At 36.2% G+C, this 25,595-nt stretch overlaps 1 protein-coding gene across 6 annotated transcripts in view; it reads right to left on the bottom strand.

The window, feature by feature from the left end:
• NFIB (nuclear factor I B) overlaps positions 1-25,595 on the bottom strand; it is a 168,230-nt gene that overhangs the window by 40,742 nt on the left and 101,893 nt on the right. For all 6 annotated transcript variants that reach the window (XM_030969257.1, XM_030969259.1, XM_030969260.1 and 3 more), the window contains exons 4-7: positions 20,266-20,334; positions 18,070-18,190; positions 16,133-16,251; positions 2,247-2,378 (exon numbers count right to left, since the gene is read on the bottom strand). In XM_030969257.1, coding sequence (XP_030825117.1) covers positions 2,247-2,378; positions 16,133-16,251; positions 18,070-18,190; positions 20,266-20,334 — 441 coding nt within the window. The remainder of the gene's footprint in view (positions 1-2,246; positions 2,379-16,132; positions 16,252-18,069; positions 18,191-20,265; positions 20,335-25,595) is intronic.

Genomic DNA, 25,595 nt, shown 5'->3' with positions numbered 1-25,595 from the left:
ATCTCAGGAAATGAAAAGTGTAACTGTTTCAAATTCAGAAATAGTGCATCTCGTTTTGGTTTTGTGGGTTATGCCATCATAGTTTTTTCTTTTTTTTTTAAACAGGAGTCATTCTCCAGAATAAAGGCTATTCCAATTATACAATTTTCCCATCTGGAGTCCAAAGAACTCAAATCAAATACTAAATAAAGCCCCCACTTTTATTTACGGTGCTCCAACACTGAGGAAAATCACCAAGCCCCAAGAAACGAGGATTCCTCGCTGCATTGCAATCTATCCGCCTCATTTGGGGACAGGACAGTATCTACTCATTAATATTGCCACAGATATTTGCTGACCTTTATGAAAATGTTAATGAACGTTCAGCTTCTTCAGTACCTGAGAATCCAATGCACCCAATAAAATTATCTTTGACTAATAAAAATTATCTATCCTACCCATTTTTATTATTATCATTCTCTTTATTTCCAGCCCCAACAAACATACAATTTTCTACCTAAAGACTGTGTGTAGTGTCTAAACTAAGAATGTTTTCACAGTGCAAGGAAGGTACAGCTTGTCCTTCTGGTGCCCAGTTGTCAGTCTGGAAGCGTAGAACTTTCTTCTATCACACTGCACAAGAACACATTTTCCACCCTTACTACACACCTAGAGAGCACACACTTGGTGTATTCAACAAGAGGTACTTAGTTCAGTGGAAACGCAGAAGAGACAGGGAGTTTCCATTTTCATTAGTGGAAAAATACAAAATCAGATCTTTAAAGCTAGGTTGTTTATACACTGTTCAATGGTTCTCTACTGTATCAGCACAAACACATGAACACTGCTCTTCTGGACCAACTTTCACATATCTGGGTTTCTTCAGCTTAGTTTTTAAAGGACTTCTTATATTTTTGGGCATTGCTCATCAGCATAATAGAACAGGCTACAAAGATTAAAATGGGGTTCCCAGCAAGTAAATAATTAACCTGATCACAAGATAGATTATGATTGTCACTCAAGTATGCATATTATAAAACTATACTCTAAATTTAATATAAAGATATACTCCTAAGTGATTTGGGGGGCTTTTTTTTTTTTTGTTGGTTGGGGTTTTTTTGGGGTTTTTTGTGTTTGTTTGGGTTTTTTTAGTAGGTTCATTTTACTGACAGCTCCACCAAGTTCAGTTTAAACAAAGTACTAATTACTGCTCTGGCATGTCAGAGCTACGAAAAACAAACACAAATAAAGTGAAATCTGTCCCTTACATTTCACCCATCACCTCTATATGCTTGAGTATCTGCTAGTAGTGGAAACCTCAGAGTGACCAGAATGAGTCCAGGACCATTCATTGTAATAAAAATAAGTGGATGTTAAGGGGAAAATAGTCCTTATAGATGAGTTTAAAGGGAGCCACTTGAAATCATGGAGGAAAAATAAAACAGAAACTTCACAAAGCAAAACTGCATGTGAAGAAAAAGAACAAAGATTTCAAATCTGTTTTACTCTAGTCACTCAACTCTGCTCAAGAAATTAAAACTTTTATATGTAGTTTATGTCAAGGAGACATGATGAGATGTTGAAGGGACACTTCTCAAGACTGTGTTCTCATCTGAAAACCAGGGTCAGTCTCACCTATAAAATTAAACAGACCATGATGCTGGAATTACCCTGTCATTACTGAAAAACCCTCAAGATAACATGCATTCTGTCACATTTCACATATCTCATCCTTACTTCAAGTGAATTTTTACTATGGATTTACTAATGATTTCAGAAAACAGGTGTTGGAAAATACTTAATCAGGACTTTTTAGACTCATGCATGCAAAAGAAGCACTGGTACTTATTTCATTGTGTCCCATAGTGAACATGGTTGTGACTTCTCTTGTGTATTAAATCCTGCCATTCTGGTATTTAAATACAATATAGTCATAGCAACAATAATAAAAAAGGGATTTAGGTGAGAGGATGAAATACAGGGAGGATTTTTCCTCTGTCGGTTTCTTTATGCACTGTACAGTTTATTTTATTCACTGGCTAATACTAAACCCTTTTTAGTGAGTTCCAGCAGTCAGATTACCTGAACAACTAAATGAACACTCTTGCAAGGATATCCCAACCTTTTCCATTTTTATTTTCACCAGTATTATAAATTGGATTAGGTCTCTAAGAAAGTCTGCAAAAATGCATCACAATCTGATTATAGGAAAGGAGAATAGAGCAAATGAACAGGGAGGTTTTTATTTCCTCCTCTATAACCCTCACCACTGTGTGCAACTCCTGGGATTCCTGGGTGGTGATGCTGGGGAAAAGTGCTCAGTCTTGATGAAGAATCCTGGGGAGAAGTAGGACTAAACAAAGGCTTTTCAGGCTTCTTCATTGTAGGAGAAGACATATCTACAATAAAAAAACAATGTAACAGTAACATTAGCTTACACAGGACACATCATTTTATAGACGGAAGATATTTCTTTCTGTTGTTCTTGCACAAATAAGGTATAATGATCCAAATCCCATATGGTGAATAAACTAATTTTAAATTACTGCTTTCAAATTTGAGAATTAAAAATAATGTCCTACCAGGTCCTTGTCCTGCAAAACAGAAACTACATTTCTTTCATACCAGACAAGTGAAACTGTGAAGAAATTTATGCCTTTAGAACTTCCCTAGACATCCCTCAGCTCCTCAGAACATCACCAAATCATCTGATCCTTCAACAGCCGCTTAATTTTTATTGCATTTCTTAATGCAACACCTACACTCAGCTGTGTAGGGTAATTGCCATACACATGCCAGTTTATGGTATTTATTATTTTATTACTTCAAAACTTATCCCTTACTCTTCCCAAAACCATAATGAAACAATGTAATCTCCCTAAGAACAAGGGATACTTTAACTATTCTCATACTTTCCAAGTCTCAAGGATGGTCTTGTCACTTCTTCCTTTGAGTTTCCCTATCAATAAAAACATTTCTTTAGACCTCACTATGTGAAGATAACAGACTGGTAGGAACAAATGTATGATTTCTACCAAGCTTACTGAAGTTCCCCAGAGCAAAAATACTGGATTTTTTCTGAAAGTTTACATTAATTGATTTAATTAATTGATTAATTAATTAGATTAATTAAATTAATTTAATTAATTTAATTAATTGGTTTTTTCTGAAAGTTTACATTAATTAATTTAATCAATATTTGTTGGACTTTGCAACAAATTATTTCAAATTTAGTTACAATATTTTTGTAGAACGGACATCAATATTTTAATTTATTCCATTACACATCAATGGAATTTCAAATCAAATACTTCTTCTTTCAACTCATGTTCAAAGCAGAGGTAATTCCTTAAGCACTTTACTGGACAGGGGCCACATTGCAGCTGACTTTCTTACATGGACCACGTTATTTTTAAAATTATTTTTGACCCTTTTAATATTGGTACACTCTATTACTCTATTCTGCTAAGACTGGCCTGCAAAATGTGAATGTCTTACTGAGACCCAATTGGATCAATGTTTTCTGAACTGAACTTAGAGCAGGACATATGAAACTGAGTCCACTCCTTCACCCTGCCCCATCCTGCTGTCAATCCCTGCACAGGCACTGGCACTAGACACAGAGCAGACTCTGCCTGTGACCCTCCACCATCCCCTCCACTTTGATCCTGACTACTACATCTGATGAATGCCTGAATACCCTGAAAAGTTCATCTCTTCAACAATGCTGCAGAAAAAGGATTTATTTGTTTTTAAGTTTCAGGAGGGGATTCCAATCCTTATTACTTTGAGAATGAAAATAAAACAGACTTTTGGAAAAAATAATCTGAAATACAGATGAAAAGCAGAAAGATGTCAAAAACACTCGGACAAAGTCATTTTCAGGTCAAAATTAATCAGACACAGTGTCCTGTCCTGCTGAGAATGTTCTTCAAATGTTAAATTCTCAGTGCTGTTCCAAATCACTGTTGTTTGTATTCTCATATTACTTTGGAGATACAGCACACAGGCACTCAAACAGGTAGCATGTTATACATTCTAAAGCATCACATCAAAGTAAAAAGGGCTTATGCAAATAAAAAAAAATTAGAACATCTCATCTTCTAACAAGGTAAACCTGCCTACATAGGAGGGCAGAAGAGCAGCTGTGAAACATAGCATATGTAGCCTGTTCATCAGCAGCTTGCACAAATGGTGCTCCAGATGTATAGCTGCTCAAGACAGCCCAAGGCAACAATTTTGATCAATTCTAATGTGATAAAATGCTGCAGGGAAAGTGCAGAAACATGTTTACATCAGCCTTTAATTAAACTGTTGTTCACTTCCAAAGAACCTTAGGAAACACTAATGAGACTTGAGTTTTGGCAATTTCCTCATCAAAGTAAAGACCCTCTTTGCTCCGTCTAAAGCAGCTTGCTGTCCAGGCAGCTCCTGGATGAGTGTCATCTTGACGCAGCACTTGGCAAGCCACCTGTAAGGAGAACTGAGCTGGAACCAAGCAGTGACCAAGGGCAAGTTTAAACATCCACCTGCCCATTTCTGGTCACTTGACCTACTTTCTCGATCACCACCACAGCACAGCACCTTCTCTTTCTTGCTTATGGGAAATGCTTATGAGAAGAGCTAGCAGATTCCATAAACAAATAATAAATATCTTTCAATATTTTAATTCTATAAATCTTCTTATTCGTATATTTTCTACTGCTTGGTTTCACAAACCTTTCTTTACAAGGTTCACTCTTGCAAACAACAATCTGTAAAGATTTATTTACAACACAGTAGTGTAGCATCACCTCCAGAGAAAGTAAGATAAACCTATATTCAGCTTACAGTATTTATCACTGTCATGAAGGACAAAGAACCATGGAGTCCATAGCACTACTGTCAAGCTATAAGAGGCATCCTTCCATGCTACAGTTTTAAATGAACTGCTCTTTCCCAGAGGCAGTACTTGGAATGATTTCTGGCGGCAGGATACACTACACACATCACAGCCGGCTTGCCCTCAGTCTTCACCTCATCCCATAGGTACTCTTGTGTGAAGCACACGAAAACTTCAGTAAAATTTTGAATTCACTTTGGATGTCTGTATAATGACAAGAAATCTCATGATGGTCAGGAGAATTTATTTTGCTTTACACCTGCACGTGTGAAGAAGGCACAGAGCCACTTTGCACAGGCAAAGCCAGCACCATCAATTTTTCTGATAGCTCAATATGATTTCCTTTAACATTATGTATTTCTCAACTGTGCATTTTAATAAGGCACCTAATACTGAATACTGACAGCTGAGTGACTTTAAACCACAACCACCTCTCCCTTATTGCAAAAAGACTGTTACATCTGCCCCAAAGATTTGTCACTGGGGCTGGATGAAAACTAAGAAGCATGAAAATAAAAACATTTTAATTCATTTATCTTCTCCACAAAAGGGAGAAAAAGAGTAGGGACATATTTTTATACAGATATGTGAATAAATATGAAAGAAAGAGAAATGTGCCTGAACAGCTGGGTGTCTAAGATACTTGATGTTTGTAACAAAGACTGGCTTAGAGTTCCTGTTCTATACAAGACAGAAACCAGTCTCTGCAATTACCTCGTCCCTTTTACAAATCTGTGCCCTAATCCTTGACTTTTTGGTGTCTCATTCCACTTCACTGTAAGTGTTATCTTGGACCAGAGATAAGGCCTCCTAAAAATTTATTTACTTCCATGAAAAATTCTGGTAATTGAGGTTCTCCAGAATGAAAAATCAACAAAATAAAACAGAACAAAAAAATCATGGTCAATTCCATGCTATGGATTTCTGAGGCATGTTTTAACAATTCTCAAGGTGAATGTTTTTGTACTCACTTTTGTGAGAAACAACGCGGTCATGCAGCTGCATGCATACTGCTTAGCAGCTGAGAGTGTTCTGAACTTTAGGACCAGTGTCAAGGTTTGGAAAGCACTGTTCAATTCACATTCAAAAGACTGATCTGTTTTACCTCACATTTTAAAAACTGATCTCAGTTTTACTTCTGCATCAAGTGTGGAAAACCATTTTACATATGAAAATTTTATACTAGATTAGAATATTTCAGTGTATGAAGACTTGATAACCTTCCATTTTCAAATCAGCCTACTTAGTGCCAATGTTATTTTCACAGGCACACCTCTGATATTACACAATCCAGTCTACCAGACGGTGACACCTGTTTTCCCATCAGGAACCATGCCCAAGGCTAATCAAATGCTCTGTTGTGCTATTATGCCATTTCACAACAGATAAACCATTTCAGTGTATCATCTTTTGAGATTTGTATTTAAAACCTAAGAAGAGAAACTAGACTAGAATTTCTACCAATGTCATTTTCAGTATTGTAAGCTGTCAAGAAAAACACTAAAACAATACTGTAATTCAGAAAAACTACAGCAAAATGAGTAAATTAATTGCAATAGCAATTGAATTATTTAGTTTTTCATTAGTCATATAATTAATTACACTATTTTATTTTGCTTTGCTCTCTAAGTATTAATACACATAAGAGAAGAAAGTGATACAAGAAATTCCAGACAACTGAAACACAAAAGTCAGAACCCTTTAGATGGAGCAGACATGCAATTCTTCTCATCCTTAACTACATGAACTTGCAGAATGCTGTACTCCATTGCTAACAGTAACATTCTGTGGGCTGGGTTTACCTTGAAGGTTTTCTTTACCTCAGCAGAAAGGGGTTTCGACAAGAGACAGAAGGGTTTTACCTACCTGCCCTTACACCTCCCAGCATACGCGGGGGGGGGGATATAGGGAGGCAGGGTGGAAAACCCAGACAAGTCCCTGTATGAATGAATGTAGGACACTCTTTGCTGGTGTTTGTGACTGTATAAAATTGGACAACAGAAATTTTCCATTGCATTACTGACTATCCTACCTACTTGTTATGGACAGAAAGCAAAACTCAGTACAGTTCCTGTTAAAATTATATGTACTAGCTTTTGGAAAGTATAATCTAGTGCATGGACATTTAAACTAAAGTAATTGGGAAACCTGCATACACATTTCCCCAATTTTTTTTTCTCAATTTTAACAGAACGCTATTTACAAAATGGGGGATGACCAAAGCTGTGATGGTCAGATCAAATTAATATTGAATATGTGGACACCAAAACTTTCCCCATCCCAAAATAATTTAAAAATATGTCCACCTATAGGACAGGACATACAGACCTAAACCCACAATTATTGTTTGACAAGATCATATTACATGCAGGTAATTAACTGCCATACTGAAGAGATGTAGGTCTATGTAAACTTACAGCTATTCCCACGAAGATTAGGCTGAAACACTGTCCTGTAAAGGCTGTGGGCAGCAATTCTTCATTCTCATCTTTTAAACACACCTCACCACTTCTCACCAGGAAGTAACAGTAAAACACCCAGGGGAGGTTTATAATCAGCATGACTATGTTACTATAGCTGCACTGCTTCCTGAGAGGAGAAATATACCTTTTTTTCCCATGCACTGACCTTCTAGATAAAGCTCCCCAGCCTTCCCCACCTTTCCTCATCCTCATCTCATACCAGAAACACTGTCTGGCTGTGAGACCCCCCAAGCTGCAGATGCCATCATGGAAATCACTGGGATCTGGAATACTGCTGATGGAAGGAGGTGAGAATATCTCCACCCACTTCACAGTGACCCACAGGGACCAGCTGCACCTCTGTAGCCTCTCCTGTCTCACATCTTCCTACAACTGCAGACTCAGTTCATCCAGCCACTTCTGTATCAACACAGCCCATCAGATGTTGTATGGGAAGTACTCGGGACTAACACAGAGCTCAGTGGGGGGCTGCCTAGTAAACATGGAGTAGGCACGGCAAGTAATGGGGATGACTTTGGAAATAGAGGTAAAAGGCATCAGACCAAAAATACTGTGTTGCTAGAACAAATATAAATACCATCACTAAAAAAGCCACTGCCATTAAAAAACCCTTAAGCAGCTCCAGGGTATTTCAGGTACTTGAGTACTTTTTCGTTTATCTTTACACTTCAGAAATAGGGTGGGCCATTTCATCTTCTACGAATCACTTTTAAGAGGTGTGATTTGTGTACACAGCTGTGATAGAAGAGCATTGTGGAAGAATGAGAAAAATGTTCCTAAAAACAAAAAAAGTTATAAAGATTTTGGAGTACATTTTAGTCATTTATTAAGTTATCCTACAGAAAGTCATCCAGACTTCAAGGAAAAATGTACAGCTGTAACATTTCATTAAGACTGAGACTCCAAGGACCTTGGCCAGAAAGTAAAATCAATACTGTAATCATAACTGCCAAAGTCACAAAAGTATTTTCAGTTTCTAATGCAATAAGATTTAAAGGCTATTTGAGATAAAAAAATGCAATGGAATTTGTTGATTTAGAAGCACTCCGATTATGAAATCTCTTTATTACTATTATAGTCTCGAATGGTAACAGAAATATTTTAAGAGTTGTGCCACATTAATTGTTGATCCATCTGGAGAATGGTTTTAAAAATCATTAAGTCAAACTGAAATATACTACTTTGATCAAGTTTGATACAGATTGTGTAAAAGTAGTAAAAAGTACCTTTTCAAATACATCTATTTATAAACACAGAAGCACAGAATCTGTGAATGAAGAGAGGTGCCCAAAAAAGGACAATACCTCTTCTTTCCATAAATTAAGACATTCTGCACCACATATGTTAAATTATGCAGACTTACACATACCCTTCAAGTTCTTAAAGGAAGTGATCCATTTCAAAGTACTAAATCTCTTATTCAGCAAAATTGGAATAAGAAAATTACACATAATATCTCCTGGGACAAACCTTGCATTAAGACTTCATTTTATCACTCATTTCAATCAAAGGATGTCTACCATCCAGATAACAGGATGTTGCCATGATACAAAATTCATCACAGGATAATGGCCATGAATACAAGAAAAATTCTTTTTGCACTAACATCTTTCATTGATCAATATGGAGACCTTGAGTGTATTCACCTCACTAATCACATATAGAAAACATTAAGTAATAGGTCTTTCCACAATATATTTGTCAAAACAAAAGACAAAGAATCTGTAATGAGATTTTTTTACAGTGACTTTATTGAGCAAATAACAGATATTTCCAGGAACACAAAAAAAAAGCAAACCTTTTTTGTATGCTTCCTATTGCATCTCCAACTATATTTGTTCTTCTTTTTATATTTCTAAACACTCTTCATTCAGTTGAAACCTAAGTGTTCATGGGGTGAAGGAAAAGTCAGGTCTCTGCCCAAAAGAAAAACTTCCTCATCTGCTATTCTGAATACTGGAAGATACTTATGAACAGTTGCAAATTTGTCTAAATTGATTTTAAATACAGAAAAACAGATATAATCTTTGTTGCTTTGTTTTTTGAAGACAGCATAAACTTATCACTCTCAATAATGCAGGATGTCAATTTTTTTGATGTACAAGCAACTTACTCATTCTAAGGTAACATTTTTGCCATCCTGTTCATAGTATGTTTTTCTTTCTCTGTATTTTCATTAAATAAGCATTTGGGAGATCCTTCACCTATTTTTCTATACTTAGTGCCTTTCCAGCTTTAAGGGTTTTTCATCTTTATAAAAATAATGTTTGACTTATTCCAGGTACCAGCAGCTTTTCTTGCAAAATTGCCACTATAGAAAACAAAAGCAAACCAATTCCCTATTGATCTTGGATTTGTTTAAACTATCCCAACATTTGGCATTATTTTTAAGAAGCAGACAAAGTTCATGCACTGAACTCTGCCAACATCTTTTTTCTGCAATGAGGAGGAACAAGGAGGACTCAAATAGGGCCTTCAAGTAACTCTTCCTTGTTAAGGCTGTTTGTTACCATGATGCCATTTTCAGAGGCACAGCAGCCAACAGCCTCATAGAAGCCATGTCTAAGAGATTACTCTGGAAATACACTTTGAGAAGTTAGTCTTGGTGAAATGTATCTCTCGTTTTACAAATGTGAAGTTATGAAAATTTATCAAGTGGTAGTATTTGATTACAGTGCTGAAAATAATCCTATCATGCTAGTCAAAAACACATGAAGTTATATGTATTATATAGAGATACAGAGATATGAAATGTATGTGTATGCGTGTGTATACATTGTTTAAAAAGTATTTTGAAATAAAAATATACAAAGGTAGAGCAACAAGCTACTAATAAGACAGAAATTTCTTTCAAATATCCTTTGACATGGATGATTTTGAGAATTCAGACTAAGTCAAAAACATAGAATGGCATTTAGCAGATATTCATCAAGGTAAACCTTTGCAAACTGAATTGATCTCTTAGATGGGGAGTGTGTTTTTAAAGTATTAGCCCTCAGACGGAGCACCAGGAGCTGGAAAAAATCCTTTACCCTGTCCAACAGAGGATATCAAAAAGCCAAGGTGCTCTGTTACTGTTCTCAACTCCTGGACTACATTAACTACTTCCTCTTTTAGTTCCCTCACTTCAGAAATGAGAACATCCATCCTTGACAGTTCATGAGAAGAAGACCCAAGAAAGAAACAGTGATCAGGAAGGACCCCAATGGGGAAGGAGTTTCCAGTGGCTGGGGAGAAAGAAAAAGGGGACAAGTGTCCAGAAGAGGAGTATCCAACAAAGGGTGTCGGGACCTGAGAAGTGGAGGGTCCAACAGATGCTGGCCAAGCAACAGGTGAAGGCGGTCCAGCTGTTTCAGTTTTAATGGAATGATGGCATCTTGGCTCTTGACTGTTGGTAGAGGTGGGTGAGGTGTAAGAGAATGAACATGATGAAGAAACTGTAAAATTAAAATTCAGTTCATTGTATATTGATATTCAGTATTTCCAGACACCTGACTACTATGGAAATCCACATGAATCTCTCCACTTTTGTCATGAACAGTGTGCATTGATGACAACTGTTATATTTATTTCCAATGTACGCAGTGTTGTAACACTATAACAGTAAAACAGATCTCAAGGACAAATACGGAAGTTGTCTGAAATTATGTTAATGAACTTTCTTAAGCCAGCTTTCAAAAAGGAGGCCACAGATATCCACACTGTCCTTCTCTTTTCTGATACTTCTGTTTCCTTACAAGTTAAGAAAAAAAGCATCTAATTTACTTGCCAGTTAGTAAATCAAGATGTTCACCAACAGTTATTAGCCTATTAATCCTAAAGATCCTTTAGCCACTGCACTAGTCACTAGAGACATTTTAAATTTTTAGTAACTTCCTCTTCCATATTTTGTGAGGGAATTTTTTTTTTTCACTGTGTAAAATTTCTAAATTGCTCAAACACTCATCAATTTTACTCAGGCAGAAACCTACGTCTATCTCACAAAATCTTACTAGTGCAGGAACTTAAAATTTTGTTTGATATGGAAACATAGTGAAGAATTCAGTAACAGCAACCTGGGGAAAGGAAGACTGGGAGAGATCTACAGTAAATTAGTTATTAGACATAAAGGTATTTCTAATTGATAGAGATTTAAGACATGATCCAGACATTATTGAAGTTATTCAGGCATCCTTTTGGAAGAAACAAGCCACAAGAGAGAAAAAATAACTTGTACAATATCTGACAGAAGACACAGCAGTCGAAATCCCAATTGTCATGTTAGGGTTCAACTTCTAAGTAATGCAGCATTCTCAGAGATGACTTTTCCCTTTCTTGGTCTGTATGACTTTTGGAGGACAGTTAGTTACTTGAAATGCTAATGGCAAAAGTCTTGGGAGAAATCTATGCAGTTATAAAACTGCCTACTTCCACTACCAGAAACCTCAGACCTGTTTCAAAAAATCACACAAATAGAAGCACATTTTTAGGATTTTAACACAACAAAAAATAATGGCAAAAACTACAGAATCTTCCCACATTGACTGGATGTCTCCAAACGAAAAACAACACTGTCATTCCTCAGTATTTTTTAATCTGTTTTTGAAAGAGTTACATATACTCTTGTGGTTATATATATTTTTAAAATAGTTAAAAACATTTTTGCAAGCCAGTGGAGCAAATCTCCAGGACAGTATCATGGCTTAATAAGATTTTTTTTTTCCATAGGGATCAATAATCCAAATTCAACAAATAAAAATATTAAAGCTTATTTTTCATGTTAATTTTGGTTAATTAGAGAGGGTTAATATTTTTTTATCAGATTGGTAACATAACTCTTTATGGACTTTTTTCTTACCAAGTGTATGCCATCTATAAAGTTACTATTTTTAGGGTACGCCTGCTTATTTCTGCCCAGAGTTACAACTTCAAAGAGACAGCTCCCCCAAAACAGACTATAAAGCACAACATCTGGAAATCTTATCAAAACATTTTTGGAAGTACTATGACAGGATGACAGTTAACAGCAAAAGGACAGTCTGGAGTTTTACAACTGAAAGCAGAGTCTGGTATGAGCAATATTTTACTGTAACTAGGCTAGATTTCTTTTTCTTACTTCCACAAATGCTACATCCTGGCGACACCACAAGTACTCCTATATTCATGTCCCTGAACCTCATGATGCATGCCTGCACAGAGAAGTTATAAAACCTATCATGAATACAACAAAATCACTCCTCTCCTAAACTCTTCTTACATACTAAACTATGATTTTTTTTTCAAAGCAATGGAAGGTTGATCTAACTCATTTCACCCTACTGCAAAATTTTCCTTTGTCCTATTTTTAATTTCAGTATATTTCTGTGTTGCCCATTAATTTCTGTCTCATTCTGTCTATCAAAACTGTTAGAATGCCCCTCAGACACCTAGGAAAATCCTAAATATTTTATTCAAATGTGTTTCAGATGTTATTGTTTTCTCGCAACTATCCAGTTCCAAACTACCACTCATGATATTTCTGTTACTTTAGAAATAGTTAAATAAAGATGTGAAAAGCCTTAATGATAAAAGAGCCTTTCAAAATTATGTAATTTCAGTTTCTATGAAAATATTTTACATTTAGATATGGTGATGAAGAAACTAAACTTATTTCATTTCAGAAGTTAAAAATCTCTCTCTGTCAAGTCCAAAACTGAGACAATTAAACTGAAATTAACAACGATATATTTTAGTGTCAACACTATTCCTGATGTTGTCTCTCTTAGAAAAGTTAAAATTGCATTTGCGTGGTAGAGAAGATATTTACCCATAAACACGATATCCAGAGACATACTTATTTGTGGGTAGTGTGAAATGATTTGCATTTTTGGTGCTGATGACCTGTGGATACCGCCTGAAGAAGCAATCTGATGTAGCTACATGGTAATTCCTTCTTGATACTGGATAAACACAAACGTGATCCCAAAGGTCTTATTTCTTTTTCATTTATCCAAACCTCATATTGCACACAGATTTACATAGGTAAAAGGGAAATAACACAAGTGAGATCTCTGGCATAGAAACCACCTCAAAAATTTACTTGTATTATCTTTATGTTTGCAGGTATATGGAAGCAGAAAATAGATTTTCATAAATACGATATCATGATACAATATCTGCATCTGAAAGGAGCTTTTAACCGGACACATATAGGTAATTGAATCACCATAAATATCCAGAGCTGGAAAGGACCAACGAAGGATCACCATAGCCCTACTCCTGGGTCTGCACAGAGCAGTCCAGCAAAACATATGCGTGTGAGCACTGTCCAAATGCTTCTTGAATTCTGTCGGATTGGAGCTGGGTCCACTTCCCTGAGGAGCCTGTTCCAACCAGTCTTTGCATGAAAAACCTTTTTCTAATATTTAACCTATTCTGTCACTCCTTTGGATCATACCACTGGTCACCAGAGAGATGAAATCAGGGCCATGAAGATGATATCAAGCATCTAACAAACTAGCAGCAGAACAAATATGCCAGGAGCTGCCCTACACCCCTTCCCACTGAGACCAGGCACCAAGGGTAGTCATCGCTTATCAGTTACTACTTATGGTATTTCTGCAGCAGCACAATAATCTCAGAAAGTGATCAGAGGCAAACACAAGTTTTTAGAGGCAAAAGGCTTCTATTTCCCCCAGTACAATGTTTTTTGCACTGGACAGTGCTGTATCTGTGCCTCTGCAGGAATGGAATATCTTAAGGATGGAAAAAAGAAAGTCTGTAATAGTGACTTAAAGGCTATCTCTCTGACAGGAATCTGGTAAAATTTCACTAAGCCCATTAGTGTTGGAGGACAGGACATTCAGGGAGGGATGCAAACTCCAGGAAGCAAAACACACTGATTTAAGTCTATCTTTTATCTTCCTCATATTGGAGTTCCCTGTTTTATGGAACATATTAAAAGCTATTCACTCCAGAATTCTAGCTACCTAATGACACAGAAATTAAGTAAAGGTTCATTGTAAATACACTCAAGCAATTTAAATCATAACATTGTTCACTACTGATAACTGTAACGTGAAGTTCATACAAACATAAACAAATCCAGTGTTCATGGAAAATTTTTGCAAGCAGAATGATTTGAAACCTAAAATGCAGTTGAGATACTATAAAGATCTCTTGAGAAAGGCTCTGTCAGCAGGACTTGCACTCAGGAGTCTATTTAGCAGAGCACTTCCCAGAAGCCCCTACAGCTCACTCAGCAGCACAAAACTACATTTCACAAATGGGGATACATGACTTCCTTACAACTCTAAAAAATAATTTATCTAGAAAGTAAAAAAATTATTTGAGGTATGATCCAGTCTTTCACGAAGAACTTTAATAAAGTTTCATGGCAAAACAAGTAGCATTCACAGAGAAAAATATTTTGCATAAGGAGGAAGATTCTGGATGGCAGATCTGCTATTTATACTGTTCTTAAATAAGATTATGCAAAACCACGGGCAAGTCTCTTTTTAAAAAACACAAAAGTGAATGCTTCAAATAGTCAAAAATAAGTATCAGAAGCTCCCTAAGAAATGACATACCAAAGAAATTATGAAGAAAAAACTTGTTAACACTAAGTGAGAAGAACAGCCTAATGGTAAGAACACAGATAAAAAGGTAGGCGAAAGTAGACTAAAATGAGACCCACTATAATGGAAATGTGAAAGTTTGGCAACTAAAAGAAATACCAGTCAGATATTTCCTTGCACATGGAGATGAAATAGGAAACTTAGCAGGGAGGAAAAAAAGAGTTGGGGTTTTTTTTGGTTGGTTTGTTGTTGTTGTTTTTGTTGGGGTTTTTTTGTTGGGTTTTTGGGTTGTTTTTCTGTTTTTGTTTTTGTTTTTGTTTTTTTAAGAAGCTTTAAAACAATATAAAAAGGGTCACTCAGTTGCTGAAGAACTGAGAACAATGATCAGTAGTCGATGTGAAAACTAAGGACAAATACTGAAAGATTCACAAAGGAAGGAATTGCATGTCTTTTTAACTATTTCCCTTTTACGTACTATGCTTTACATGTCATAATCCCTCCAGACAGCTAAAGAACCTCAGCCACAGGATCCATTAACCAACACTGTTCAAATATATGAGTTTAAACACACTCTCACACAACAAAGGGGAGGGAAAAGACTGCACTGGCACCTAGGTTTATAAAGCATCAAGATAACATGAGAGAGATTTATGACAGTTGATTTCACTCTTTTGACTCTTGATTAATTTCACTCTAATTCTCCACAGTAAGCATGTTTGTTGCTTTGGATAACCCAGAACATGCCACTACTTACCAATCCCCTCAGATAGAGTCCCACAGAGCTACATGCAGGCTCTTCAGAAAGAGCCTATTGGATCTAATCTGAGGCACAAGGTAGAGACTAAAAGTCCATGCCATGGTAATAAAGAAATGGTGCAATCTTATGATTTAGAAATCATACTCCAAATTCTACTGGGATGATCATGGCATAGACAATATCAAGCACCTCATTTGTCACATATCTTTTCAAATAATAATGCTATCACCAGATAGAAAAAACATTAGTAGTAGTAGCAATATTCATATTCATATTCATATTCATATTCATATTATACTGTGGTATAAATAATAATAATGTTGTTTATGGTGATTGTTTATACAATATCCTGTTGGTTTTAAATACATTTACAAAACCAGTAAATACATATTACACGCAGAAAAAAAGATTCTTCTAAAAAGCCATCATTTTATTGCAGCAGTGAAATGGCTATATTTGAGCATAATTCAAGGTAAAATAACTCCATGCTACTCACCTTGATCTCTTTCATGCCATGTCCTACTTCCTGCAGCTGGTGAATTTGGAGAAGGATAGAAGTCTCCTGTGGGGCTTGGCTCCATATTTTCATCTATGGAGATAGTTTTGGGTCTTTTGCTGTGGAAGAATTGTGAGATTTGTCAGTGAATATAATATTCATCTAGTAGTGGTATATAAACTACCAAAGCCAAGAAAAAACTCAAAAAAATCTGGATATTACAACCTACATTAACTTGCACAGGCAATGTTAATAATACATGATGCAGGTATGCACTTGTGTTGTTCACATGACTAGATATTTCAAAGATTGCATGAATGGGTAACATAACAGTCCACAGCATTTCATGGAACAACCAATAAACCAGTTCCTGTAGCCTACCAAAGACAGATTGTGTCATGAAGGTACTAAACTCTATGTAAGAACCATGAAGTGAAGCAAGCCACTGGAAAGTATTACCAATAAGGCCAAGGTAGAACAGGAACTTTCATGAAGGTGTTAATAAGGAAAAAATATACTTTACTGCATTTCATCAGGTCAAACTCCCAAACTTTTCAAAGTGGGCTAGTTTGAAACAAACAGTTTTCATTTTTGACTAGTTTAATTAAAAACAACAAAAGGCCCATATTTCAAGTCACACCATATAAAATGAGGCAGAACTTCAAAACAGTGAAGGAAAGTGAAGTTTCCTCATAGCAATATATACTGAACCTGTTATACTGACTGCCAAAGAAAACAAGAATAAGGTTTTAATGGTGTGGTACTAATTGTTGTTGTTGTTGTTGTTGTTGTTATTATTATTACTGCTGCTACTACTACTGCTACTACTGCTACTGCGACTACTACTGCTATAACTTCTTTGCTACAGTATGATAATTAATCCATCTATGCTAATTAATCCATCAATTTCTAAAATGCATTTGGTATACTGCCGAGCTGAAAATATGATAGAATGAAATACGGGAACATGAGCAAAATAACTCAGAAGAATCAAGTGCTGGTGGAAGAATACCTCAGCACCCTGATAGTCCTATTAAATCCTGTCCCACTGCACAGACACTTCCTGACTGACTGGGGTGCAGAAATGTGGGGCAATGACAGCTCCTGTAGTGCTCGTGATTTCACGGTATAGCAGGCAGTTTCAGAAAACCAAGGGGTCTGTCAGACACTGCATGATCTGGTAGTCAAGAGGAGGGCACAGCCCTATATTCATGGGCCCATGAGCTGCTCCCAAGGGAAGACATGAGACGTTTTCTCAGAGATGGGAGAAGGGAGCATGTTGAAAAAGGGGCAAGTCAGTCCCTCAGATTAAATCGTCTGTAGCAGCTAAGGGAGACTCTTGAGAAAAATTAACCTGTAACTATCTCACATGCTCCTCCTTCTTTCCACGCCGTTGGGAAATGCTGCCTGAAAAATCGAGGCATGAAACATAGTTGCATGAGCTGGGCTGTTATGGATGAAAACATCTTGTCTTTATATACCGTCCTAAGACCTTATCTAGAGGAAACAGTATCTGTCCAAACATATCTTGCAAGACGGAGGTCCAAGAGGGAGCCCTGAAGGACTGTCCTTCTGCCCGCAACCACTCTGAGCAGCACCAGCATGCTCCCAAGTGCTAGACCTTCCTGCAGCTCAGCAGCACTTTTGGGATGTGCAGCTGTCCTCCTGGCAAAACGATTTAGTGGGCACTTCAAACCCTGGGAAAAGCTTCCACCATCTTCAATGTCATGCAAGATGACAGGCAACAATGGCGATATTTCAAATGACAAAATTTATAATTTACAAGTCTGTACAGAGATTATCGCGACATACAGAAGTAGCTAGCCTCACAAAATGAGAGGAAATAAACAAAGCAGTTGGCTGTTGACAGGATTTGTGAATTGTTTGTCCCACACTATTAAACATGGTTCACATTAGCACTTATTTCAAGTTTTTACCTGCTTGGTGGAGAGGACAAGGACCTCTGTAGGTTTACACCAGAATTCATATCATGGTAATACGGCTGGCTGGGAAGCTCCCCAATTGGGAAGTTTACTCCACTTCCTTGGGTTATGGGTGCTGAAAAACACATCATCATAAGAAGTCAGAGATAATCTTCTATCTTTTTAGCTATCTTTTCTTTTTTAACACTTGGAAAAATATCAGGATGTTACTACATGTACCTAATTTTCTGCCTCTTGTGGAAACCAAGTACAGACAAGTTGCATCAATGATTATGTAACTAAAAAGTGAATTGTTTTCTGTAGTACTAACTTAGCAGCTGTGAAGACAGAATACATTTATTTTATAAGAGATAACATGGAATCACCAATATGGAAAAGATAATACAAACCTCAAGCGCTATAATGAATGAGGCTGGGTGTATGAGGGCAGCTAGTATAATTTATTAAAGAACTGAAAAAATGTAAATAAGAAACTTGGATAAACACTAATCCCTTTTCCTTAATGTTAACTCTGCTGTATTAAAAATAACCTGCTGTGTTGACAGCCTGTTTTTCTGCCGGTTTTTTTTTGCCACGTATTCTGCTTTGCAAATGTACACCTATATGCAAATACCCACAGTCAGTGTTACCTTCACCTCCTTATAGGGTCTGTGTACCACACAGACTCTGTTAATTCAAGAATAAATTATGTATTACATATTGTAGTGTATTTACGTTTGTTCATTGTCTTTGCATTGTGCATTTCAACTACCTTTGGCACTTAAAAGAATAATTGCACGCTGTGTAATGTATTTGAAGGTTTGTATTTTTCCTGACAGTTTAAGTACAACTCTGTTGTGGCTTGAGGTTAAACAAATGCATGGTAAGAAATCCCACAGAAACCACATCCTTTAATGCTTATTATTAGAAGTATATCATGTATAACAGCCCCATAATGCACAGTTTCAAAGAACAATTACAATATTGTTTCTTTTTTAACCTGAATGGCCCTATACTTTAAAATGTACTTAACCACCTGACAACAAAAAGAAAGCTGTAATTCACACATCCTCAGCCTTCTAAAGCAGCAAAACCATATCTTCGGCAGGCACAAGAAAGGATATGTCTTAGCACTGCAGGATTGCAATGCTCACTGTTTTGCTGAAGGATTTAACAAAATTTTAGTTGTTGAATATTCATTTCTGACCACAGAAAATTAAATAACCCATGACTCTGAAGCCTCAGAAAGTTAATTAAATTCTTCAAGGACCCTGACCCTGCATGAGTTAACACCCGTGCAAAATATGGACAGACATTTTTGAAATTTTGGAAGCCTCTTTTACTTTGTCCTCACCTCACCAGAAAAGTGATTTTTCTGGACCATTCAGTCTTTACAATCACTGTGGACACTTTTACACTTCTACAACTTTCAACTATTCTTCTTTACTTCCTAATGAACTCTTGAGAGAAATACTTTAATAGTGTTGATAGTAAAGGGAGAAAAGAAAGGGTCAGGAAGCAATGCAAAATGAAAATGTGGACATGTTTTATGCTATACTATTATAACAACTGTTAGATGTCAACAAAAGAAAACTTCTATTCTTTTTGGTTTTTCATTCTGCAGTCAAAATTTCACCTGTACTTTTATATTTAATATTTATGAAGATTTTTACATGTTCATGTGTGTAACATCTCTGATGGCAAAACAAGACAATGTAATTAGAAATTCAGTTACAGCCAATGCTAAGACTAAAAGAAATACAAATATTTCACACATTGTTGATCATCCTTTATATCCATACTGTGATTTTTGACAGTTGCAAATTAAAAACAAAAACCCTAAAGGAATAATTTGATCTTTTAGCAATGTCCCAAGGACGTGTAGGGCATCCTTAAAAAACTGTTAAGTCTAACAATGGAAGGTTTTGCTACATATGGTAATTTTATTGAAACGTCAGACCACTAGGTGTGCAGAAGGAGATATAATAAATTGATTCCATCTTTAAATATCAAAGAGATAGAAGACCTATTTGTTTTATTACAAACATGTGCAAGATGGACTGTAATACTGTGGTAAAATATATCAAAATTGTGCACTGTTAGAGGTATTTCCTATGCATCTTATGTCTTGTGGAGAAAAAAGTTCAAGGAAGAAACCTTCACTTGATTATAGGAGGCTTTGGAAACAATTAAACACAAATGTTAACTTACTTCTTGACACCCTCACAAGCTCTGACACGTTGAATACTCCAGATTTCACAAAACTATCCTCAAGGTACACTGAAAAAGACCACAGAACCATAGTAAGTATAATGAAAATATTAATAAATAACTATAGATAGATTTATACACCAGCTAACAACGGTATTAGCAGAGTCACAGTACAATAATACAAGATCAAAGTGCACCCAAAGCTGATCACAGGATCTAATGTGAGCTGAAACTGAGGCAAAAGGTGAAAAAAAGTCTTAAGGATCTATGATAGAGCAATTTTTTAAAAGAATATGAAAACTAACAAGCGATATACTTAGTCCCTAGCTATCTATCCGAAAAGTGTCTGAAAGCTAGTTTCTTTTACTAGTATCTGGAAATTTAAGCTACTACTGAACTACAACCAGCATCACCTGGATAAGCAATATCCCCACAGAGCAGTCCTGTCCTTGCATATGTTTCTGCTAAAGAGATTTTTACTTAACTCTCACCTTGCTGATTGTGACTTTGCAGTACAGCCTGCATTAACAAATCATTGTCTCTGAGCCAGATGAAGGGTTTGCTACTATTTCCAGGAAAAACAGGAACTGAACAAAGCAGCTGAGCTATTCAGTGGGGTATGTTCTATACACATGCTGAATTGTATATCTAGAAACCTACGTTTAAGAAAACACATACTATTATTTTGGCCTGTATTCACTTATTCTAAGATAAATGTATTTGATATACTTTCTCTGATGTGAAATTCAGGCATAAGTTGAAGTATTGCTATGAAACAGCAACTAAGACTTATCTCAGCAGTGTAACTAGCAACCTTATGCAAAGAGAGCCAAGAAACCCATTTTTCTGTGGAAGCCTCACATGCAAAAGCCGTATTAGTGAATTTGAGATTACATAGCATCATGGCCTTTTATAGGTAATAATAACAAGCATTTACAAACCAAAGTATTTAGGTCTATACTTGGTGTACATTGCTATTTCAACAGTGTTACTTTTTAATTTCTTTTCATGTGAGACAGTACACTAGGAATTTCTTACTGTGGTTACTCTAGTCTCTTTTCTGAATGAACACAGTTTTTTTTTCTTTTGGAAATAAACTGCCAAGTTTCTCTTCCCAATGTTTGAAGGAGTAAAAGTATTCTAGACATCTCAACTAACAAAACAAATAAACAAAAATTTTGGAATATCTATTGATTTAGAAAACAGTGGTTTGGTACTATTCTCTTTGGATTTCTTTTGGAAATTGCTGCTTTTATCTTCAAGGGATTTAGCAAAAAACGTGGCCACTATAATCAGAAAAGTAACTATAAAAGCAGTACACTTTACCTGAGAGGTCTGTCTTTGGTATATCTGGAGAAACCTCTACTCACTTTCCAGGATCAAAAAGAGGGCAGAGATATAAAGAGTGTTTTTCCCTGCTTACTAGTCTAACAGAGCTGCCTCATCCAGCGCCCCTGGTATTATTTACCAGTGCAGGTATAAACAGTGCACCAGACAGCATTAGCTGAAAGAATAGGAACCCACCTGACCAAGCACATTTCCCAACATCTCTGTTATGCTGTCAGGGTTTCCCAGCTGAGAACCATCCCATCAGCAAGGACCATAGGTGTACAGAGCACTGTAGGCCTGTGGGATCATCCTGAACAGTGTTCTGCCAATGCAGTCATCTTCTCATCTCCCAGTAAATGTCACTTCATACACTATTCCTGCATGTCTTTATTCCCTCTAGTAGCTCTTTAGGTCTCTCTCCCTTTTTAATTCACTTCCTTTTATATTTCTCTGTCTCTCATTTTAAACAATTTTTTTCCATATCCATTACTTTTTCCTATCTTACCACCCCTCACCTGGATATTGCGATCTGCAGTGCCTAAGAACTGAAAGATTTCACCTTAATTTTATGCATTCTCTTGCACTGTTTCGCCATGGTTTTTTGTGTGGATGAAAACATTACATAGCTTCTGAAATATTTACTTCTTTATTTGACAGAACTTGGTATACCCATATAATAAAAAAATGCAAACAGTAAATTTTTGTTTTTCCTTTCTTCCTCAGTTATTGTTTTTTGATCTAAGATCAGGCAAGCGGGATGAATGCTAGTAATTCCTCAAGCAGTGGCAATCTTTCCCTTCTCTGCTTATTTCCTCCAGCAGGAACAATCTAAAGTACTACATGGAAGGGAAATTTCCAAAGAGAAAATGGTTTCTTGATTTTAGTTGGCTCAAAAGTGAGTGTGGCATAAAGCCAGTGTACAACCATGCAGCCAGCTCTGAAGCTGGTAATGAGACATGACTGAACTTCTCTGCTGTTTATCCAAGCACAACTACTTTGAAGCACAACATCTCTCATTCAAGCCAGACTAACTTGAGTGAAGCTTTAGCCAAGTTTAAATTAATCAAGCTATCATTATAGTAACTAGAAGATGCAAGGTTCATATTAAAAGAAGAAAAAACCTATGTTTGATTTTATATGTAAGAACACAGATGTGTACATGTGTTCATGCATACACACCCACACATATATGTTTAAACTTCAGTCTACTCTCATGGATTCTTAGTTTTTCTCACTGGCAATATTGAGAATACATACATAGTATAAAGAGCAATACAGTGTTTCTCTCCTTGGGATAATGAAATGGGAGCAGGAAAAGTATTTTGCCATCAAGTGGTACCACCATCTCTCATCCCCTCACAAAAGGATGTATTGTTGACTGATGGGACATGTCTTTCACTCTTTCACTCCTGCCTTGGAATGGCCAAAAATAATGACACTCACGGATATATGCGAATGCTTTGGCTGGCATAAGGAAAGAAAGGGAAATTGAAGCTATTTTCAATCTCAATCAATATGAAAAACAACTTGAATTTTTTCTTTATGTATGTGACAAATTATTATCAAAGAATTAATGCAAAAATAAACAATAAGTGTCATAGCACTGAGAAACTTCATCCTGAGCTTTATGTTCTGACAGGGAAGGTGGACTCCAATGCTGACTCCGCGTGCATGTTAAGGTCCAATACCGGTGAAATTCAAAAGTTTCACCTAGTTATGAAGATCATCTGCAATGGATGTGTTACACAACTGTTACTTGGCTCCCAACTGTACAAGAGGAAAACATTCTGTGACATTAAATTTCTGTAATTTGTTGTGGAAATGCATTCTATGTAACATAGAGGTTAAAAAAACTCTTAATGTGCAGAAGCTAAACAGTATAGGACATTTTCTATTTATGTTGTGAGATACTGCCTTTTACCCAATTAAGCTGATCACATCACTGATTAAGATTTTACATTTGTATTCACATTATTACACTTCATGCAAGACAAAAATATGTAGTTTATATTAATATACTTCATACAATATAGGCCTTACTGGTTTTTTGATTGCCCCTTCCTAATTCACTGTTCACATTAATATGTTTAAGAACCTTAAATCAGCACTCTCGGTGTGGGTTTCTGATCTGTTCAGTACAGACATTAATGCACTTGATATGTCTATTGTATTCCTCATAGACAATTTACTGTATCATTTGATGGTCATTGTAACACTACTCTCTTTAGCATTCAAACCTAACAAATGCATTGAATATTGTTTATTATTAAAACTCATCCTGCCTGGGAGATGGCACTCTGAAATGCATGTTACTAATTGTCATTATTCTTAAAAATCTGATTTCTCTAAAAGGAGAATGTCTGACAAAACCGCCATAGTGAGATCTTGTACAAAGAGTCAGTAACTTCCAAACCGCATATATAAGAGTGGATTTTTTTCATTTTCTCCTAGTTTTTGTACATGGAGACTACAAAATCTTTCTCTCCTTATCTTTTTTAAAGAAAATTCACTAATGAAAAATACACTTTCCATACAATTCCACAATGGCCAGGCCAGTGGCATCAACAATGAAAGAACAGGTTAAGCCAAGCAGCAGTTCTTATCAAGCTCCCATATACAGTCAGTAAAGGGAGAAACCTTCAGCAATGACTCCAACTGCTATAGAAGTTACTGCCTTACTCCTTGCACCTCTCCCACTCTATTTCTGCACTATCCCTTGTACTCTGCCTTGAAGAGATGAGTTACACATGCAGCTTTTACCTGTTCTAACCACACACAAAGTTAAAGGGTTGGGAAGGAGGAGGAAATAAAATAGTTTCAACTGACTGAAAAATTTCAGTTTGCTGAAACAATTCCCTAACAAGCTTGTTCTTACATTACTTAAAAGCTTACTAGTGACGTTTAGCTTTGAAAATTTTTAACTGATCTTTTTATATCTTCTGATTTAATTGTGCTTTTATGAATAGAATGCCTGTTTATGTTCTGCTGCATATTGGCTACCACCTAACCATAAAACTGTTTCCTGGTATGATTATAAATATAGTTTTCTCATTGATACTGCCTTGGTTTTGAGCAACTTATAAAAGAAGGGTGAGAACCCAATCAGTACTGGAAACAACTTTTATTAATATACTTTTATTTCTGGATCTTTAAAAAGAGGAATTATAGAATAGCAAATAGACTTACTAGCAATAAGAAAAATACACAAACATCAGGAGCTATGGTAAGAAGAAAGGCGGAAAACTCTGGTTTACAGCAGACAGCTGTACATAAACTTTAAGTTATTCAGGGTAATGCTGCTAGCTACAGCTTTGTACAGATATTATTTAGAGTCAGAAGCGGTAGTGAAAAATTAGTCTCACATTGTTCATAAGTCATAATACAGTCATCAGACATACAGTTTGTTTTCTAGTTACTGCATGCATTTTGAAACCAGTATCTGAAAAACAGTACCAGAAACAGGTTGCTACCAAAAGAGAATATCTTAAAGACTGGTATGGGTGGATAATATTTGCCAAGTAGTGATAAAGATTTCAGTGATGATATCATTGAAACAGTTGGACTAGGGTCTGCCTAGAGAATGAGGCTATTTTTGTTATCACACAACCTTCTGCAGTCATGCAGCATACCCACAGCTTGGTTTGGGCTCTTTTCCCCTGAAAGTTGCAATAATCTTGTAACTGGCACAGGAAACAAACTTGCAAAAAGACCCCCTGACTCCACTGAACTTTGAACACAATTAGGAACTAAAAAGCCAAATGTGCCATTTTCAGAAACAAATGAGATATTTGACATCCTCAAAATTATAGCCAGAACAATAGTCATCTGTGTTGAATTAATTTGAAGAAGTAAAACCAGGTTTAATGGATTCTGAAATCCATGGCTAGAATTCAAGAAGTGAGTTGCCCTGAAACCTAGCGAGAAACAGAAAGGGTAAGCAACACATATACATATTGCTTTCTGTTCCAGAGGGTCTCAGGATATACCAAAACTACAGCCAA

The sequence above is a fragment of the Camarhynchus parvulus genome, chromosome Z, assembly GCF_901933205.1.
Source record: "Camarhynchus parvulus chromosome Z, STF_HiC, whole genome shotgun sequence".
Lineage (NCBI taxonomy): Eukaryota > Metazoa > Chordata > Aves > Passeriformes > Thraupidae > Camarhynchus > Camarhynchus parvulus.
Note: the sequence above shows the minus strand (reverse complement) of the source record. Positions and strands in the feature narration are given on the sequence as shown.